This window comes from Lemur catta, chromosome 13 (genome assembly GCF_020740605.2).
Source record: "Lemur catta isolate mLemCat1 chromosome 13, mLemCat1.pri, whole genome shotgun sequence".
Taxonomy (NCBI): domain Eukaryota; kingdom Metazoa; phylum Chordata; class Mammalia; order Primates; family Lemuridae; genus Lemur; species Lemur catta.
Genome location: NC_059140.1, coordinates 77621423 through 77642636, shown reverse-complemented (window position 1 = coordinate 77642636; position 21214 = coordinate 77621423). Strand labels below are relative to the sequence as shown.

General features: G+C 40.4%; 1 protein-coding gene and 1 long non-coding RNA gene across 3 annotated transcripts in view; one reads left to right on the top strand and one right to left on the bottom strand.

Moving 5' to 3' along the window:
• Positions 1-21214, top strand: part of LOC123648841 (mitochondrial intermediate peptidase) — a 108679-nt gene that overhangs the window by 86071 nt on the left and 1394 nt on the right. For both annotated transcript variants that reach the window (XM_045566731.1, XM_045566730.1), the window contains one exon: positions 1847-1920. In XM_045566731.1, coding sequence (XP_045422687.1) covers positions 1847-1920 — 74 coding nt within the window. The remainder of the gene's footprint in view (positions 1-1846; positions 1921-21214) is intronic.
• LOC123648842 lies at positions 11095-13197 on the bottom strand. Its single transcript, XR_006738800.1, has 3 exons — positions 13056-13197; positions 12758-12785; positions 11095-11150 (listed from the first exon to the last, which is right to left on the bottom strand). It is a non-coding gene; the product is annotated as an uncharacterized LOC123648842 (long non-coding RNA).

Here is a 21214-nt window from a genome sequence, read left to right as displayed (position 1 = left end):
ATACATGGCATCTTAGACTTTTAGAGTACCCAAGAGTTTTCATGTGGCATTCGCAGCAACCTCGTCAGAACAGGTACCTTTTATGAGAGGAAACTGAGGCTCAGAGAAAATAGGTATTAATAATTTGTTCAAGGCTTCACAATTAACAAACAGGACTAAGACTGTAGTCTAAGTCTCCCAGCTCCTAGTTTCTTTTCCCTCCCTCCTCCTCCACACGCCCTCAGCTTTTCATATAATTTGACATAGATCTGGATTTTCTCAGCAGTTATAATAACATTCAGTTTCAAATTCTTTTGAACTTGAATTTGATGATGTGATAGAGTTTTTAAATGTTTTATGGCTTGGTACCCACATGTTATTTTGTCTTCCACCCTTTGCAGACTGTAGACATTTGGTCTGCTTTTCAGATTGTATTATTTTCAAAGGATCCGCAGCCAAACTTGACTACAGTAAATCAGGTTTAGGGATCACAACTCTTTATTGGAGATTTCTGTAAAATAGGCAAAATATCATCTTGTTTGAAGGAGCTAGACTTTACTAGAAAGCTAGTATACTGTTAAATACACGTATTTCCAAATATTTATATCTTGTGTGTGTGTGCTTTCTTGCCTAGACATGTAGTTGCCATACTTTACGGACACATATAAGTAAGCTAGTAAAAATGCTTACTGGACTAGAGAATTTCTAACCTCTGTCAAAAGATCTTTTTGATCCCACTTATAAAAAATAGCTGTGCCGGAACCTACATCAGGAAGCCAGGCCGCGCAGGGCTGAGGTAAGTCCGGAGTGGAGGCCTGCAAGGAGAGGGTGATTTGGAGGAAGAGGTGCCACATCCCGTGTGGGAGGGACCCTCTCAGCCACCCCTGCCCCAAGAAGGCTCCACCTCTGTCCAGGTTTCCGGCCTGGCCTTAGCGCTGGCTTCAGAATGGGACCCAGGTTAGTGTGTGATGTCAGCATGGTTTCGATGCTCTAATGCTCTCAAGAAGCCTGGTTAGAGACTATGTTCACAAGATTACCCATACGTAAAGATGCTCCAGAGCTAGTGGAATGACAACCATTCCAAATTTACTCTGCTTATCATAATGTGTAAGTCATTTGTGTTAACAGAATTGCTTTTTGCGTAAAATACAGAAGAGTAACACTGAAGAGTTTATTTCCAGGTGCCATTAATTTGGATAATTTATATGTATAAAAATTCCTCAAATCCTGCCTTTACCTGTTATCATAGGCAGTGTTCCTTAGAGGACTCAGTGTCACGTGGGAACACTGAGGGTCCAGGTGGAGATGAGCTGTTCCCTCCTCTGCCTTCGCCACCAGCCCGCCAAGGAGGGCTTTCCGGTCCCTCAGCCCTCCTGAGCCAAGGTCTTCTGCTGTATTTAGCCTTCTCCTGCCAGCTCTTTTTCCTTCACTCTTATTTTAGAGTGTTGTTTTTCTCTCTTTGTTAGGTGCCTCCTCAGATTCTTTTTTGAAAGTAAAGAATGACATAAATAATTTAAAACTTCACTTAAAAATAATCTAAAAAATTACGGAGAATAAGAGATAATATTTTACTTAGTCTATAATACATAAACTAAATAATCCTTTCTGCAAAGAGAGGTCACTTTCTAACAAAACAGAACACTGAAAATAGTTATTCTTTTACAGTGAATATATCACACCTGGTTTAATTTATTAATATTTTAGAATAACTTAAAAAGCAGAATTAGATTTTTAGAAGCAAGAAAATGGTGGCAGCTTTTATGAAGATGACATCAGCGTGGCTTCCTTTGAGAGACTCCAGGCAAGAGTGAATGGAGGCCAGGCCGGCTGTGTGAGCAGGAGTCTAAGAGAGTTCTCTCTTCCCCAGGGCCGCTGGGGAGCGCTATCGCAGGGAGATGCTGGCCCACGGTGGGGGCAAGGAGCCCATGCTCATGGTTGAAGGTAAAACAAAACCAGGGTTGGTAACTTTTCTATGATCCTTTTTTTTTTTTTTAAGGTTTTACAGGTTATATATTTTGGTATCAACAGTTTGAGTTATGTTTTTGCACCATCTGTAATGAAAGCTGTTTCATATTTTCTCCATGTGTTTTCTTCCTTTAAAGAAATGCTTTAGCTGTACATTTTGTTCCTGAGCATCTATTTCACTGTGTCCCAAATAACAAATTAATTTTTAGTCACTGTGGTTTATTCAGGTACCAGGATAAAATTTCAGGTTTTAATTTTGAAATGTTACTAACTCCCTAACAGAGAATTGTTAAATTTGTAGATTATAAATTTGTAAGTTTGTCATAAACTCTCAGAAAACTTGCCTTTAGGTTTTGAAAGATCACATGTATTTTTTAGACTAAAAACTCATTTATTTCTTATTCCTTTATTTCTTCTTCTGAAAGTTTAGCTACATATTTTCTATTGATAGAAATTCCAAGGCATCAAAACTAGATTTTTTACCTGCTAAAAAAATTAGAACCTAATTAAATCTTCTTTTTGAGATATCACAGTGCTTGTTTTCCTATGTAATGTTTTAGTAATTTTTTTGAGTATTTTTACTGTTAGTTTAATTGTAAATGGAAGTGACCATCATGATTTTTCATGAAATGTTCTCACAAATATTTATAGGAAGATGTGACTATTATTGGGTACTGTCCATATATTGACAATAATATTTTCTTTTTTCTTTTCTTTTTTTTTTTTTGAGACAGAGCCTTGCTCTGTTGCCTGGGCTAGAGTGAGTGCCCTGGCGTCAGCCTAGCTCACAGCAACCTCAAACTCCTGGGCTTAAGTGATCCTACTGCCTCAGCCTCCCGAGTAGCTGGGACTACAGGCATGCGTCACCATGCCCGGCTAATTTTTTTTTTATATGTATATATTTTTTTTAGTTGGCCAGATAATTTGTTTCTATTTTTAGTAGAGACGGGGTCTCACTCTTGCTCAGGCTAGACAATAATATTTTCAGTGGAGCCTGCTGAGTACCTGAAAAATTGCATTTAGGAAATAACTCTCAATATTAGGGAAGTATTGTTTTCCTTGCAGTAATTGATTGGATCCAGATAGAAATGGGTCTGAATTAAATGCTTCCTTGCCTAAAACTATTGAATCTAATGCCTATAGCCCATTTTAGCATAATTTCAGATCTTTGCCTTCAGCCATTCATTTATTCAACAGATATTTGTTGAGTGCTAATTATGTGCTGGGCAGGATTGTGTCAGAGGTAAAGTAGTGAAAGATGTGTGGACAACAGTCCCACTCTTTTGGAGCTTGCATTCATTTGATCAGCTTTTCCAGGGGTGTGTTCGTCCAGGCTCTATCTGCACAAAGCTGCGACAAGTTAATAAAACAAATCAACCAGCCCAGGGATCCTGTGGTTTTACGTGGCCATTAGTGGATCATGCCTCAGAGTCGTCTCCTGGGACAAAGAGTGCGTGCTGATGCCACCCCAGTGTTCTAGTTGATCCCTACTGGCCCTTATTGCACTCTGCCACATCCAGGAACTGCTTTAAGTGATTTTCATGTATTGGTTGATTTAATCTTCTTAGTAACCCTGTGAGATAAGAGTTATCACGATCCCCATTTTATAGGTGAGGACACAGGTCCGGCTCCTGTCCTTGTCATCAGGTAGTGAGTAAAAGGGGCAGGATTCGAACCTGGGACTTCTGCAGCAGAGACCAAGCTCTACAGCAGTCCAGACTATGAATCAGCACATCTAGTTAAGGGTCTGTGATGGATCCTGGTGAAAGTGAAATTAATTGGCACATCATAGGAGGCAACTGGTGGTTTAAATTGCATACTCTTAGCTGGTAGTTTGTAGCACTGAGCAGCCAGCCGTGAGCTGAGACAGGAGAGGTGCTCCCCAACTGCTTTCTCGTGTGGGTGCTTTCTGTTAGGTGGAGGCTTCTGGTAGCTGATCCTTTTTGAGACCAGGCTTTAAATGCTGTCTGCACATAAATATTAGCTTACATATGATTTCATCAGAAGAAAAAATGTAAAACCTTTCCAATGTTTATCTTTTGGCTGGTGTATTTTTCTGTTCTACTTCTGAGAATGTTGCAACAACCTCTCTAAAAATTCTGTTCTTTATCCAAAACATTTTTGTGTTAAGAAACTTAATATTTTCTGCACTAAAATTCACACACTCATGAGAGAAAAACAAATTCATGGTTCAAACCAGAGAAAAAGTATTTAGATTCCAGTTAATACTAACAATAGAACAATTCTGCTTTTAAATTTTAATACTTTTCTTAATGCTCTTCTATCAGATCTCATTAATTCACATAATTTTTTGTACATCAAATTTGAATGGGGGATGTGCAGAGAGGTTATGCCTGCTGTCGTTTTACAGGGTTGGATTTGTAGCACAAGACCAGTAGTGGCTTCTCATGCACCCCAAAACAGCATGTCTTAAATGATGCCTCATGGCCTTAGCTGGGGTATTGATGTGAGTGATGGGTGAAATTATTGAGATTTGCGATATAAAAGCATATATGATCTAGTTGCTATTATTCTTCTTGGAAAATGTAACTTTTTATGGGTGCTTTATATATTTTATTTAAGTACTTAACTGGGTAAATGTAGCAATTAATTAAGTAGCAAAAGACAAAGAGATAGAGTACCTACCTTCAAATTACATACCTCCCTGACCAAATCACAACTTTATTTACCTCCTTAGACTTGTTTCAGACGAACTCCAGGCCATTTCAAAGGGTCAGAAAGCCTTTGTATTGTACTCATGCTTTTTGAATGATACACATTCAGAGACATCAAATAGAAAATGCTTGTGATCTTTGACTAATGAATACTACCCAGGTGAACTTTTAGATTACTTCTCTTCTTCAAAATGAGTCATCCCATGGGAACCTGGCTCTGCCCATTAGCTCTGAGTCCCTGGGCAGTTTCTAGTCCCCACGGACAGATGATCCTCATTTGTGGCCACAAGCCCGTCCAGAGGAAGTCCCTGAGAACACACAGTTCCTCCACTTGCTTTCATCCCTGTTGTTTGCTCTGCATTCATCAGTTAAGGCTGCTGCTAGGCAACCATGTATCTCCGCTCTCTGACTCTTGGCTGCAAGGTGTTTACTCAGCAGGTTTTCTTTACTTAACTCTACACAGAGAGATCCGCACAGGAAGCATCCAAGCTGCAGCAGCAGGGGCTTTTCTTAAAGGGTCTACATTTTTTTCTTCTCAACACTCAAAATACCATGTGAAGATAACATAATAGTAGTTAAAACAGTATTTCCTTCCTCAGAAAAGCAGTCACGTGGTAAAATAGAAATGGATTTGCAGTTACAGGCTCTGCTGCTTACTATCTGTAAATTACTTGAGAAAGTCGCTTCATGTCCCTAGGGGAGGTAAAATGTGATCTGACTTCAAAACACTTCTTTCTAATCAGTTCCTCCTTTTTTCAGTTCATCTCTGATGGGCGCAGTGCGTGCTTGCGAGCACAGCAGTCGGAAGAGCATTAGGGACCAACAGTATGGCCTTACCTGTTTTTAAATACATTCATAGCTTATATAACCGAGTATATTATAAGAACAGTATTCAGTCCCCCAATCTTTCACTCAGTACAATGTTGCAGTGCCTTACTGAAACCAACTTTCTTAATTGCCAAGAAGTCTGGAGTGAGGTTTAACTCTGTATTTCGTTGTCAATGTTAAGATTTTCTGCTGTTCATTCCATACCCCACAATGGTTTCGGCTTATGTTAAGTATCACATTTCTGAGTAATAAGAGAACTTAGAGTTTTTGCTTAAAATAAACCATAATGATATGGCATTTTCATTCATTTTACCATTTTATAAAATATATGCTAGAATTTTTTTTGAATGTGCTTAATCCAAAATTCAGTTTCCATTGCAATCATTTCAGAAAATGTGTAGTTTTCTGAAAAGATAAACATTCTGTGAGGTTTGTAAGTAGCAAGGAAATAATATTTTGCCCCCACTAGGAAGGAGAATTGTTTCTTACTACAACAAATAGAAGATCAGAGTTATATGAGTATTAGGGATAGAAACTATATTATTTCAGCAGTTTGTAAATAGCAGATAAATTACTTATGCAGGTTTATATCTTTCTCTGTAAACTATTTTGTCTTTGTTTGGTCTTGGGGTTTTTTTGTTGTTGTTTTTCTGAGACAGGATCTCACTCTTTCACCCAGGCTGGAGTGCAATTGCGATCACAGCTCACTGCAACCTGGAACTGCTGGGCTCAAGTGATCCTCTGCCTCAGCCTCGAGTAGCTGGAACTACAGGTGTGCACCACCATGCCTGGCTAATGTTTTTGTTTTTTGTAGAAACAGGGTCTTACTCTGTTGCCCTGGCCTCAAACAATCCTCGTGCTTCAGCCTCCCAAAGTGCTGGAATTACAGGCATGAACCACCACACTCACCTTTGTGTGTTTTATTTCACCTAAAATTCTTCAATAAATGGCCCTTGTTGAGTTCTTAGATTCAGATTTTACTTATCTTTCAATAACCAGGAAAAAAAAACTAATACGTTGAAAACTTGTCGCATGCCAGGTGCTTTCTGCTGTGCGTGCTACTTCATTTAACCCTGTAAGATAGGTCATATTGTACCCATTTTTATAAATAATGAAACTCAGTCAAGGTTCATATTCTTTTCATGCTGCATTACGCACATCTTTCTCGGTTGATCCTTAAATTCTGAAATGAAACTGATCTGGCCTTTAGCACGTGGGAGATGTGAGCCAGGGAGCCTCAGGCCCTGATGGTTCCTGTATGATCTCTAAGTCTTTTTTTTTCTTTCTTTTTTTTTTTTTTTGTTAATGTCACAACCTACTGTCTGACAGCCACTGGTCAACAATAAAGTCTTCCTTAATCTGTTTTCCTATGAGCTCCTTTAGACTTTTTGGCAAAGCTATCCACTTAGTTTGTGACCGTTTTTAGCCATGGCGACCCTGATGCAAGATCCTCCCCACGGCTGAGCAAGCGTGACACCCAGTTGGGTTTCTCGTTTCTGCCTCCAGTCACAGCATTCCTGTGCTCTGGCCCTTCAAACCTTCCACAAAGAATTTTGTAGGGGAAGGGAAAGGTTAAAGCCCAAGGTCTTAGCATTCCAGGAGGTTCTTTGTAAATATCAAACAACTTTATTTCTATGCTCTTTTCCAGACAGAAACTCTTAGCTTTATTTTTATGTCTCTCTGGCCCAAAGCAATCTGCAAGTAGAGATTCAAAATAATAACTTGACGGAGTTTTTCAAAAGGACCAAACATCAGATATGATGAAAAGAAATAGTAGATAAATGAGTCAATTCTCATCATACTGAAGCTCTTTTTACTTTGTTTTTCCATGTTGCCAGACTGGCTCACAGAGCCAGAGTCTGGAAGCCCACAGGGCCTCACCTTAAGCTGATTAGAATCATAATACTGTACATTTCTGTAGAGCTTTATACTATTCAAAACACATTCACTTTTGCCATAATTATATCATCTCGTCTAGCTTATTAAATATTATTTTCATTCAAGAAACAAACCAGAGAATTATGATTTATATTCCAAAGGGTCACTCCTATACCCCAAGAAGATGAATACAAATAATATATAAAGATATCTACTCTTTTCTTTAAAAACTTTCTTGGTCCCAGTAACATTGGGCGTACCCAGGCCCAGAGGTTGAGTTTACACCATTCTCCAGGATAAAAGGAATCAGGGCTCCTTGGAGGAATGGCTGATTCTAGGGCTGGAGCAAGGAAAATACAAGAGGAGCCGGAGCATCTTGTAGTGCCAGAAAGTTTGTGCCCAGAAATACATAGTGATGGGTGTGTACATCGCAGGGAGTCAGGAGCCCACTAAAAGCTTTCAGTGGCCAAAGTTGGGACAGTTTGAACAATCAAATGAATAACTTGCTTTTGGAATATAATGCAAAGGATGAGATATGTATCCATGAGTCCATGCTGATGTAAATGGTTAAGTAAATACATGAATGGAGTAGAATAGAATAAACAAATCTCTCATGGAGAAGAATTTCAAATAACATGTGTAGATGCTCCCCCCTCAAGCAAGTGGCGCATAGCTCCCCACCCCTCTGGCGTGGGCTGTGCAGAGTGGAGCGACTTCCTCCACAGGGCACAGTATGGAAAGGGGAAAGAAGCAGTCACCTTACCGTGGAGAAACCTGACAAACGCTCCCTCCACCGGGCGATCGGGGTCAACATCAGCAGTGATTAGTCACGTGGGTAGTACATGCCCTTGATACGATGCAACGAGAAGGGCACGTCACCTCTGTGGTCTTCCTCCCCACAACCCACAGCCCCGTCTCATGACAAGAAAAACATGGACAGACCAAAGTGAGGACATTCTACAAAACACCCGATCAGTGTTCCTCAGCACTGTCAAGCTCATTGGAAACAAGGAGAGTCTGAGAAGCTATCCCAGTCTAGAGGAGCCTCAGGAGACATGACAACAACTATGTGTAGCGTGGTCTCCTGAATGAGATGCCAGAACAGAAAAAGTACATTAGGTCAAGACTAAGGAATCTGAATAAAGTATATCTTTGGTGAGTATTCTGTCAATATTGGTTCATTACTTGCAACAAATGTGCCACAGCAATGTAAGATATTAATAATGGAACTGGCTGAGTGTGGCAAATATGGGAACTCTCTGTGCTATCACAGCTTTTCAGTAAATATACAACTATCCTAAAATTAAAAGTTTACTTAAAAACAAAAAAATCTCCTTGGGAAGATTTTCGGTAATAATGCAGCCACCGCATGGTTCAGCCCACACCGTCACTCTGTTGCCGCATTTCCCTGCTCCCTGGCAGCCAGGGGCGGGGTGGAGGGGCACCGGGCACAGAACGAGGCTGGTCGGTGAATGGCATCAGGTCACAGCTCACTGTAGATGCTGTGAAAAATCGCTGGCATTTATTCTGAGGACCATGAGAAACCATTGACGGTATTCTTAAGGCAAGTAGTGACAAGATCAAATTGATGTTTTACATTATCCACGGGCTGCAGGGACAGATGGATTAGGAGGGGGCAGGGGTAAGGTTTGATCTGAAAAGGCCCCTTGCTGATGGCAGTAACCTGGTGAAAGGTGCAGGTGGCCAGGACCACAAGAGCGGCCAGTCGGATGAAAAGAAGTTGACTGAGTAAAGAAAGATTTATGACTGGAAATCGACAACTCTTGGGATTGATTTGGTGCAGAAGTGAGTGAGCAGGGTGTCAAGCAGGATCCCAGTCTCCCCTCACCTTAGCTGCTGGGAGGTGGTCATGTGGTTGTGGCAGCAGCTGTATGAGAAAGAACAGGACAGAAATTGAGACGCATGAGCAAGGCCCACTGCCTGACACGATGCAGCCACCGTGGGGAAATCAGCCCAGGAAGCTCTCGGGCCAAGGGCTTCAATTCCTGAGTGACTGCAGCGACCCTGCACAGAACGGGCTATTGGAAGCCCCTCTGCCCACATGGTTCTGAGGGTGGGAAACTCACTTCTTCACAAAGAAGCTCATTTCAATTTTAGACACTCTAATTGACAGAATGACACATTTATGCAAATTGACCCAAAATATTTAGTCCACTTTGAAAGTTTAATGTCTTGTTGACAGCATCCTAGGTAACAAGTGTTGATGCTTTTATTGTTTTTTAATAACCTGATTACTAATCTAATAACTCAAATGTGCTTAGCGTGGGGCTTTACTGCTGGTGTTTTTGCACAGTACAAACATGATGGCAATCAAGGAGCAATAAGCCCTGTCTGTCAGCAGAAATGCAGCTGACATTTAAAGTAAGAAAGCTAAATAAACAGTCATTGTTCAACACCAGCTTGACTGATTTTCCCTATTGTCAAGCGTATGCAAAGTTACTTAAACAGAAAAGGCATTTTGCATTGTTTTATAGCACTGGAAATTAGTGGTAGTTATTACTTTCAGTTTTAAAACATGCAGTTAACATTTAATCATGCAATGTGAGTAATCCCTAAATATTGGCGCCGTGTGGCACAGCTGGCATGACCAGTACTACATGCATGATGCCTTTGGACACTTACTCCTAAGTCTGTTTTTTAGATTGTCTCTTTGCTTTTTATTTTTTCAATCAAGTGAGATTTTCAAGGGAGAGATAAGCATTAACATATGACAGATTCTGCCTGACTTAGCCAGCACCTGTGCCCCCTGGGCGTGGAGGCTCTGCACAAATAAATTCCAGAATGCCTCAAAGGACTTGGGCCTTGGCTTGGGACAAGTGCCCACCCCAGGGTGTATTTTACATTTGTGAGTGACTTAGGAGGAAATCCCCTCATGCAGATGTAATAAATATTAAAAGATAAGATGATTTAAAACTACCATCATGCCAAGCAAAACTATGCTGTTGGAAGTATTAATAAATCCTTCTGATGAATTTTGATGGGTTGCTCAAAAGTTCATGAATATAGAGTCTCCTCATTTCCCCTGTAGTGAGAGCGGCCTCCCCTGTCACTCTGCCCCCTTGCTCTGCTTTGCTCTCTCTTCATACCACGTTTACTTCCTGACATAATTTCAACTTTTCATTTGTTGGTTTATGATCTCTGCCCCTCAATAAAGTCTCAGCTCTTTGAGGGGACGGAAACTGACTGCCGTGTTCACAGCTGTATCCACAGTGCTGGTTGCAGAGCTGGGCACACAGGCATTCGATCAGTGTTTGTTACCTGAGTGAGCCCATGGATGTCAAATGCAAGATCAAATGTTTCTTGTGCCATAAAAAAAGTTGTGATTATCAGAATGGAAACAGGTTTTCATTTGCCTGGTTCTGGAAATGTTTTTATTACATAAATATTTCTACAAAGTTCTCTAATGTAAAAGAAAATCTCTGTACATAGCAAAGGTACTCTGTACACCCTTGTTTAGTGTGGCCTGTCCCCTTCCTGCCATCCCGCCCTTCCTCCTCCTGTCGTCAAGCCTGCTCCAATGTCTGCCTGTCGGATCTGCCTCTGCCCTGCCCCTGCCCACTGCACGCACTCAGCAGCCTTCGTGTCAGGTTGCCCTTGAAGCCTTTGGCCTCTAACACCTTCTTTCGATGTCTCATCCTCCTCCCAGGGACCGTGTGTGTGTGTGTGTGTGTGTGTGTGTGCGCGTTGGCTTTAGGAAGTGCTTGCTTTTTGGCCCCATCACCACCATAGCCGAACAGCTGTCCAGATGCTCTTCTCTTAAAATATATTGCTTCCAGGTCCTTAGGTTAGTGGCCAGTGAGTAATCTGAGAGAATGAAAATAGTCTTGTGTTAATTGTCAATGATATTAATTCATTTAAGCTTAGCATACATTTATTGAGTACTCACTGCTAACCAGGCACTTAGGGAACACAAAAATAAATAAGAATAATATTATATATGGGGCAGGTACAGTGGCTCACACCTGTAATCCTAGCACTCTGGGAGGCTGAGGCAGGAGGATCACTTGAGGTCAGGAGTTCAAGACCAGCCTGAGCAAGAGCAAGACCCTATCTCTACCAAAAATAAAAAAAATTAGCCAGGTGTGGTGATGCACACTTGTAGTCCCAGCTAGTCAGGAGGGTGAGGCAGGAGGATCTCTTGAGCTCAGGAGTTTGAGGTTGTATTGAACTATGATGATGCCATTGCACTCTCCCCAGCGTCACAGAGTATACTACTTGCTGTGTACATTTGATGGGTCTCTTTTGCATTTGTGTAGCCATTTGAGATAATGTGTCCAGAGTGTGACCTTATTTGAGGTCTGGGAGCTTTTATTTTTCCCCAAGTAAATATCTTATGGTAGACTCATTCCAAAAAATATATAACTATTACATTTTTAACATATGCTACCTTCTAAAAGGAATGCAGATAATATTCTTTCAGTGCTTTGATTGCTTAATGGAAACATCATAAAATGTTCTTCAAAGATGGTCATTACAGATGGCGTTTTAACATGTGGTTACTAATGTGTGCTGTTGGCAATGGACTAAAAGCAGGTCAGAAAGCAGATGTCATTTCCCCCAAGCTCTGGGTCTAGATTCTTATTTTCCTGCTTGACACCCTGAAGCACTGAGCTGCAAGGGCTGAGGAAATGAGGGGTCCTGGTACCTGAGGCAGGGCTGATGTTGGAGATACCCTGACAGATTCACATTCAATAAGAGGTTAAACAATAGTAATAATCATAGAGATATGCAGGAGACTTTAGTTGAAGAATTGAAATTGACATTTGCTAACCAGCTCTCGTTTGAAATGTTGCCAGAGTACATAGGGACAGGAACATTTCTCTTGGTTTAACTGGATCATTTCCTGAAAGATCATTTACAAGATATCTTCTGTTTATTTGAATCTATTCAACTATCTTTAAAAGAAACTTTTTCCTTTTGACTATTATGTAACTTTATTAATAACAAAATTAGATTAATGAATTATCATACCTCAGCCTGATTTTCTTTTATATTTAATGGTTGATATTTACATTAAAATTTTTTATAGAATAATCCCTGTTTAATCTCAGAGTTTGCACGCTGCAAATATTTGAATAGCATTATCGAGTTCTTTTTCTAACCCATCACGTAAGTTAGAGTGTGTTGAGTAAGACATTACAGTACTAAATGTGTGTTTGGTTTGATTAAGCTGTAGAGTCAGGAGGAAGACCAGCCTCCACTTATATTTTCCCTTCAAGCAGTTTAAACAAAACTGAGCTTTAAAAAAATGCTTAAAATCCTAAGTCGTATATTCAAAATAATTGGAAATTCAGCACTAGACTTATTTTTGTCTTCCTTTTCATGCACATGCATTTCACGTTAGGATAGGGATTTTATTAAAATGCCCAGTAGCCTTGTATACTGATTTTCCAAAGACAAGTAATACTTACACTGTAACTCTCTCCTGTCCATTCAACTCTAGAAATACAAAAGTAGCAGAAATTAGTTTTACCAGTTAATATCCAACATAGAGTTACACTAGTAGCAATAATAACAATAATGAAGCAATAACAATAACTACAGCTAAAAGCATTTGTTGAGAGTTTTCGATGTGCCAAGTGCTATGCACATTGCATGTATAATCTCATTTAATTCTCTGAGTGGGGGCTGGGGTAAGTAACCACATGCCCGAGGTCACACAGGAGCAAGCGGTGGGACTAGGATTCAGATGTAGGCACTCTGACTCACCTTGTGTGGGCTGGTAACTCCTTAAACTTCTTTTTCAGGTTATACCAGGAAGCTTTTGCTTTGGAAATACGTACATGCATATTCATTCCACAGTATTTTTCCCCTTGCTCTTTTACAATTTTTGGCAACTGAATTGCCTTGTCAGGAATACCACTGATACTCAAGGAAGATATTGTTGAGTTCTCAGGGTAAGATGCCATGAGGACAAATCTGAAAGGTGGCATATGCTGACTAGGATTGGTAAAGTATCCGTTGCCTCACATACAGTAAGATGATTTTATAGCAAAACAAGATTTGTTGAATGTGAATGCATGAATGCATGAATGCAGAGCAAATTTTGGAACTTTAAAACAGATTCATTGGCAGAAACCTTCCTTTCTTCCACAGCGTAACAGGAATAAATGAGGAAAGCATGTCCTGGAATCAGAGTTAGAATTTAGTGGCTCTAGGATTACGACATAGTTTCAATAATAGAGGTAAATGGCAGCCCAGAATAATAGCTAAGTAAATAGAATCCCTAATCTTTGGCTTGTTCAGATATTTACCCAGCATAGTCTCTGAAATAGCTGAGAGCTTTTTGGAAGAAAGAGCTAGAAGAGAGCACCTGCATTCTCAAGGCTAAGGCCTCCCTTTCGTAAATGCACTGATTTTTTAAGAGGGTGTGTGCATGTTTAATGTGTGGGTGTGTTTGTTTAAGGAAGACATTGAGCTTCAAAAGGCAAAATGTTTTGTAACCCATAAATGTAATTGTAAATGGAATTACTAAATCTGACAATGAAATTAAAATAAACTAATGTGTAAACAGAGCAAATATGTGGGGCTGTCCTTGTTGGAAACTTCTGTCTAGCACAAGTTCAGAGGCTCCACTTCCATCCATTCAGTAATTCCACAGAGATATAGCCTCATAGGTGAACACGACAGATACTAACTCAGCCTATACAGCAATAGAGTTTTTTCCAGTTCAAAGGAAGAGAGGAATTTCACTTTCTGGCCGATAGTCTGATTTTACCAAGAACTGATTGTAGATAGTGGGAATCCACCTTTAGAAAAGGGTGTGGGTAACCACAGCCTTGTAGCAGCGAAGAACTTCAAAGGGGAGAAGGTGAGCCCTACAATCGCCCTAGGCTTGGGAGAGACAGATCTGGAATGAGGATTCTGATCTCATAAAATTCACTCGAGATTCTTCAAACTGCCAGGCCAGCCTTTGTAGCTGTGACTCTGAATCAGTCTAAGCTGAGTTTGGCACATATAATTATTTCAGCAGAAAATATAGCCATGAAGTATTACGATGGATTTTAGAATTGGTGGTGGTGCTGGGAATACTCAGAGCTTCTGCTCACTGGCTCCCATGTGCAGGCACATCCAGGTTCTTGTTGTGTTTAGTGACCGAGTACAGAGTAGCACAGACAGCTGCACACCTGGGCAGAGCAGAGGCCCTGTCGTAGTACTTTTGATCTCTTCTTTTTTTAAAATTGTGGTAAATACCATATGTACCATACAGTTTGCCATTTTGCTTATTTTTAAGTGTGCAGTTCCGAGGCATTCACAGTGTCTCGCACCCACAGTGTTGTGCAGCTGTCACCACTACCCATCTTCCCAGCTTCCCCATCATCCCAGTGACAACCTTTCTGTCACAGCTCCTAGCAAGTAGAAAAATGGATCGATTTTAGTTACATCTTTTTGTTCCCTTTTAGATAAACAGTTATCTAATAAAAAAGCAGATGGCAAAAGAAGAAAAAAGTAAACTGAGCAGTGATTCACGAGCTGAATAATTAGCTTTTAGCTCATGATTGTGAGTTTTATGATAGTGTCCTGAATACTTAACCATAGACCGATGTTTTGGGATTCAACTTGTGCAGAAATAATAAGCAACCTCAGCCTTCAACTCTTAAACTGGGAAGTAGGTTTTCATAAACCTCTGGGTCTGTTTGTTATTATTGCCAGTTCCTGAGCATTTCTGTGTGTTAAACGCTCTATCGTATTTAATCCTTATAACAATCTAGCAAAGTAGATGACCTTATGCCAATTTTGTGGACTTCAAACATTATGCTAAACTCTTACATTTTACGTTTACTCAGATTGCCTCTAGCAGAAACCAGGCTAAGGAAGTTACATGACTGGTCTGAGGTCCCTCAACCAGTTAGTTAACCCAGGGTAATCGTTTACCAAACCCTTACGCTAACAATCAGGATGTATTGCTTTCTTTAGAGCCACCTAAAGGTTCATTTAGAATGGAAGAATTTATTTTTTCTCTCTGTTACTTCTTAGCACCCCTTCAAAGGAAAACTTTATATTGTCAGAAGAGGAGAATTAGACTTAAATTGTGAGTTATGTTAATAGAACTTACTGTAGGACCAGGTAATGTTCGTGCCCCTGAGGCATTCATGATTATTGTTCTCAGCTCAGAAAGTCAGGATTGCTCCATGGAAGAAGCTGCTTAGATAACGTTTCTGAGCTTTCCTCATAAGAGCCAATAATCGATTAACACAAAGCACTATATTCTAGGGTGTTTCTAATAATGAAAATATTTCCTGCTTTTTCATTTTTTAAATAAAAATATTGCTCTAACCTCCGAAGGCTGCCTTCCCTCTGGGAGACTTCGTGAGCAAGCCCAGAGCCACGGCTCCGTGCAGTCCGCGCCTGTACCCCGTCCCTTTCTGGCCGCCTCCCTCTCCCCGCAGATCAGCAGGTTCCCAGGTAACACCAGTGATACTGCTCTACAGTTTTAGACCCAACAGATCATAATTTTCATACGCTAGAGTCTCAATAATTTTTATATATAATATTTTCCTAATAAAAAGTGATTTTTTTTTTGCCTGCCTTAAATTCACATTAGGTACTCAGGCACAGGTAGAGAGGATGGATGAACGAGTGAATGAGTGGAAAACCCTTACAAAGTTTCCACTAATGGTCACCTCATTCATTCTTTGTCTTTAAAGTTTGATCAGGCCCAGCCATAGTTTTATTTTATGGCTCTCTTGGTTGGTGTCAGGCAGTATATGAAATAGACTCAGAGAGGAGGTGAAACCATTCTACTTCTCTTCCAAGGCTTAAAATAATTCTAACGTTTTTTAATTGCCCTGGTAATCCCCTGTATTCATGAAATTAAATGACACACAAACCATTTCACCGCGGGCGCTTAGCAGAGGGAGCCAGAGCACGATTCCCCCTTCGTGAGGCTGGCTCGGAGGCATATCCAGCTGGCACCTAGCTGCTCTCAGTCATGTTTTCAAATAATTACGTTAGTCGTACATCCAAAGAGACATTCAGGGGTAAAGAGTTTAGGCCATGAGTTTGTTGATTTTTAAATGAAGGTCTCATAAGATTTTATACTTATTATACATTACAAAATAATAGGGCGTGAACTTGCAGCTTTGTATACATATCAAACTCATCCTGGAGCTGACAGAAATTTTTCTTGGTGGACGCATAGAAATATGCACAGTTAGGAGTTTGCAAGGGGTTAGCACTGATACTTGGAGGCAACCCAGGAAACATCCTTAAGCACAAAACTCTGGGGCACTTTTTCTTCCAGCATCACACCAAGACATGAACTCCAGCAGCAACCGAGCATTGTAAGCACCGCGTCCTGAGAGGAAGAGGCTCGGTCGTGACATAAGTGCCTGGTCACAGTAGTGTCCCATCAGAGCCAGGCAAAGCCACTGTTGGCAGTATCATCCTACTGCCCTGCCAGCCAAAGCCAGCGTTCTCTGTCCTCTCCTTTCAGTTTGATAGTCACATAGTGTGACTGCCCGAGTTGTACTCTGTAGCACAGAAATGGAATCACCCAAGAAACCAGACCCTTTGGCCCTGTCTCCAAGGCAGCAAGGGCCCCACTAGTAAGTTGAGTACACATGGTCATGGCATCAGGAAGCAGTGAGACCTTTTCCTCAAGATTTCTCCACACATTTAGGTTTTGTCACATGAAGGACGCTGATATTTAAAAATGGCCCTTTATAGAATGTATATTACTTGGACAGAATTTCAGGGCATGTGGCAGTGTATCGTGGTGCTTTCAGAGCATGGCCTCTGGAACCAGACTGTCAAGGTCCAAAAAAACAAAAACAGACAGCAACAAAAACAACTCTAAGAGTTTCGTGACCTCTCTTCACCTCTGTTTTCTTATTTGTAAAGCTAGGTCCCTCACAGGTGTGTTTTGAGGAGCTGATGGGTCAGTAGTCCTGGCCCGGTGCCTGGCACACGGTCAGTGCGCCATGGCGGCTGTCGCGCTGTGCGTGGTGTGGACGGCAGTCTCCCCACAAGCCCTACCTAGACCAGCGGTCTGCCTGTGGGCCACGTCCCCCTGCACCGTGTCTCTGTCCTCACTTTATTTCCAGCTCGGTGCCAACAGCCGCTAAGGAGAGTAGCACACAGTGCAATTTGGAAACCCTTACCGCTTCCAGAGTCAGTCTTGGAATCTTTTTGATATCATAATTTATTTTAGTCAGGCTTGGAATAATTACCTTCGTACTTCTGGGTTATGAAACATGCTAGTCTGAGCAGAGCAGTTAGAGTGAAAATGTTCTGGCTTGTACCACCTTTTATTAGCCCATTGGCCTCTCAGGTAAAATGAGGAGAGGCATAAATGAAATCAGCATTTTTTAACTGCTTATTATACATAATCTGTCCCTCTCAGCAGGACAAGTAGGTGAAACTCCACTGCCTGCTTTCCTTTCGTGGACTAATATGTGCAGTGCATATCTCTTTTCATTAATAGTTGCAAACTTACGGCCTATTTGAGTCCTTTTGGCAAGATCCCTCCATTTGCCCCGAATGTGGGTGATTTCCACAGTGAAATGTGTTTGTCAGCTCCACCCACTTTTGGAGTTAACAGCTCCAACCTGGTTCCCAGAGGCACCTAAGAAAGTGCAAATGTAATCCTCACCCCTTTAAAATTGAGACTTGAAGGCAAAGGGAGACATCTTTGTCAGTTTAAGAAAAAAAAAATCAAACTTTCCTGGAAATTTTTGACTATACCAATATATAAAAGCCAGCTTCAAGTCTACTTATTTGTGGAACATTGAATTTTCTTTTAATTCTCTGTGTAGGGTTTAGGTCGTGTCAACACTCGCAAAGCATTTCAATCTAATTGGAGCGAGGACGCCATAACAACGTGCCCAGAGTATTGTTGACCAGGAGCTGTTCTTTATTCCTCATTTCCTCCTTTTTGAACCTGCATTTTTAGCAATCACATTATGTACAAAATCACCAAACCATTTAGCTGTAACCATATTTTATTAGAAAAGTATATATATTTTTCTCTTGTTGCCACAGTCACCATTCTCTGAGGTGGCACGGATCGTTTAAGGTGGGAAACTGGAGAAGGACAGGTACTAGTTAGGCCTGTCTGCCCGGAAGGAGAGAGCAAGGTCATGCTTATATTGGCAGTTTGCTGAGCTGAAGTGAACCACTTCAAAGGAACAGGATGGCCACACTTACCTGAAGAGGTTGGCTCTGAATAAATGGTTTTACCTTCCGACAGCTCCAGTCATTTAATTACAAACGACCAGTCATGTAATTATAGAAATGTTTTAAATAGTAAAAGGAAGAAAATGGTGTGATAGGTTAGCACATTTGATTGAAAGCCATGTTTAAATACTTTCCCTACAAATGTTCTTTGTATCAAGAAGCTGGCACATAGGAAATGCATGAAACCTGATTTATAATGAGATTGAGTCTACTTAAGTCATAACCTTCTTCCAGAAGGTGCAGTATAAGCTGTGCTACTCTAACGATGAGAGACTCAACATTTGTATCATTAGTTACACAGCTGGACCAGAAGTGAGGCCTTCATTCATCCATAGGGATTATTTTACTGTGAAAAAGAAAATTGTGTTTTGAACTTCAGTTGAACAAATAAGAGCATAGCAGTGAAAACTCTTCCAGTAACTGGCCTTTTTTTTTCAGATATTTCCTAAGATGAAGCTATTAGAATTTGAACTTGAAAGAAGATGAAAATATTTTGGTCTGCAGTTGAAAATATTACAATATTTTACTGTTCTCAGCTGTACCGGGTTTAGTTAGTGGCTTTCAAGTATGCATTTGGACCTGCTATGTTCATGTCCACTATATAGACCAGTACTTGGTGTGTTTCCCAAATCCTATGCTCTGCCCAGCGGGGACAACCAGATCCACGTCTCTAGTCCCAGACCTGTCCCTGAGCTCTGTGTTCTTACTGCCATTGGAAGCCTGACCATCTGCATGTGGAGTGTCCCCCTGGGGTCCAGCTCCCTGCTCTGCTGGTCACTGTGGTTCAGAGCCTCAGGGCCGTATAGTGCTGTTCCTCTCCCAGAGTCCCCTCCAGCCTTCCTCTGCCCCACCAGACACTTTGTGGTCAGCACACATTGTGCATTTTCCCACTTCTGTGCCTTTCTTACGATGTCCCTTCTGCCTAAAAGGCTCTAATTTGGTCCTAAAACTTCCCCATCTTTTAAGTTTCTGCCCAGATCCCTTGTCCACAAAACCTTCTGAATCTCTCCATTGGAATTCATCGTTTTCTTTTCTCCCGCTGACTGCACTTTGTATGCTATTAACATCCACTGTTTATCTCTTTCCAATTTTTTATGTTAAAAATTTTCCACCATTCAGAAAAGTTGAATGAATAGCATGGTAAACACTAATACACTTGCCATTTTGATTCTATAATTAACATTTTACTATGTTTACATCTGTCCCTCTATCTGCCCATCAATCTATCATATATTTTTATACGTTTCAAAGTTAGTAGCAGACATCAGTACATCTATCCCTATGTAGTTTTTTGCATGTATAGCATTAACTAGAGTTCAATCTTTGTTTATTTCTTTTTAGGTAAAATTCTTACACTGTATCTTAAATGTACCATTTGATAAGTTTTATTGCATGCACTTAGTTTTATAACTCAAATCACTATCCAGATGTAGAACACACCGTCACACCAGAGAGTTCCCTCATGCCCCTTCTCAGTCAATTTCAATATCCATTCCCAAAAGCAACCATGGTTCTGATTTTTTTTTTTACCATAGATTAGTTTGGCCCATTTTTGAACTTCATATAAATGAAATCAAATGGTGTGTTCTCCTTCATGCAAGGATTCATTCTTTCAGTGTAATGTTTTTGAGATTCATCCATGTTGCATGTCTGAGTAGTTTATTCCTTTTTCTTGCTGAGTAATATTCCATTATGTGAACATATCACACCCATATCCTATTAATGAAAACTCGTGTTGTTTCCAGTATGGGGTTGTACAGGTCCTTTCTTGGTTGACATATGCTTTCATTTCTGTTGGGTAAATACCTAGGAGTGAAATTGCTGGGGTTACATATAGGGTAGGTGTATGTTTAGTTTTATAGAAATTGCTAGACTGTTTTCTAAAGTGGTTATATCATTTTAACCTTCACCACAGATGTATGACAATATAGGTTGCCCACAGCCTTGTCAACATGTGGTGTTGTTAACCTTTTTAATTTTAGCTGTCCTGGTGGGTATATTGCAGTATCTCATAATGGGCTGAGTTCTCATTTCGCTGATGACTAATGATGTTGAGTATTTTCTCAATGCCTATTAGTTGTGTTATTTATTTGGATATCTTCTTCTGTGAAAGGTCTGACCTTGTGAAGGTCAAATTTTTGTCCATTGGTAATTTTTAAAAATCTTTTTATGATGACGGGTTGAAGGAGTTCTTTATATATTCCAAATACCAGTCCAGTGTGAGATGTACATTTGTGAGTATTTTTCCCACTCTGTCATTTGCCTATTCATTACCTTAATGGTTTCTTTTAAAGAGTGGGTGTTTTTAATTTTGATGAAATCTAACATACCATTTTTTTCTTTTATGGTTATTGTTTTCTATGTCCTAAGAAGGTTTGCCTACTTCAAAGTCACAAAGATATTCTATGTGGACCTTTTTTTAGACACTTAATTTTAGCTTTTACAATTAGGTCTGTAACCATCTCAAATTAATTTTTATATATGGTATGAGGTAGGGGTCAAGGTTACTCCCCACCCCGCATATGGATATCCACTTCTGCACACCTTCAGGAGTGTGTTCTTCTCACCCTCGTATGTAACTTAGCCTGCCCATCTCTGTGAACCCATGACCTGACCTGACCCTTTATGCACAGCACATGTTCAATATGTGTTCACTGAATTACAATAAATAATGATTCAGAGACCTACAG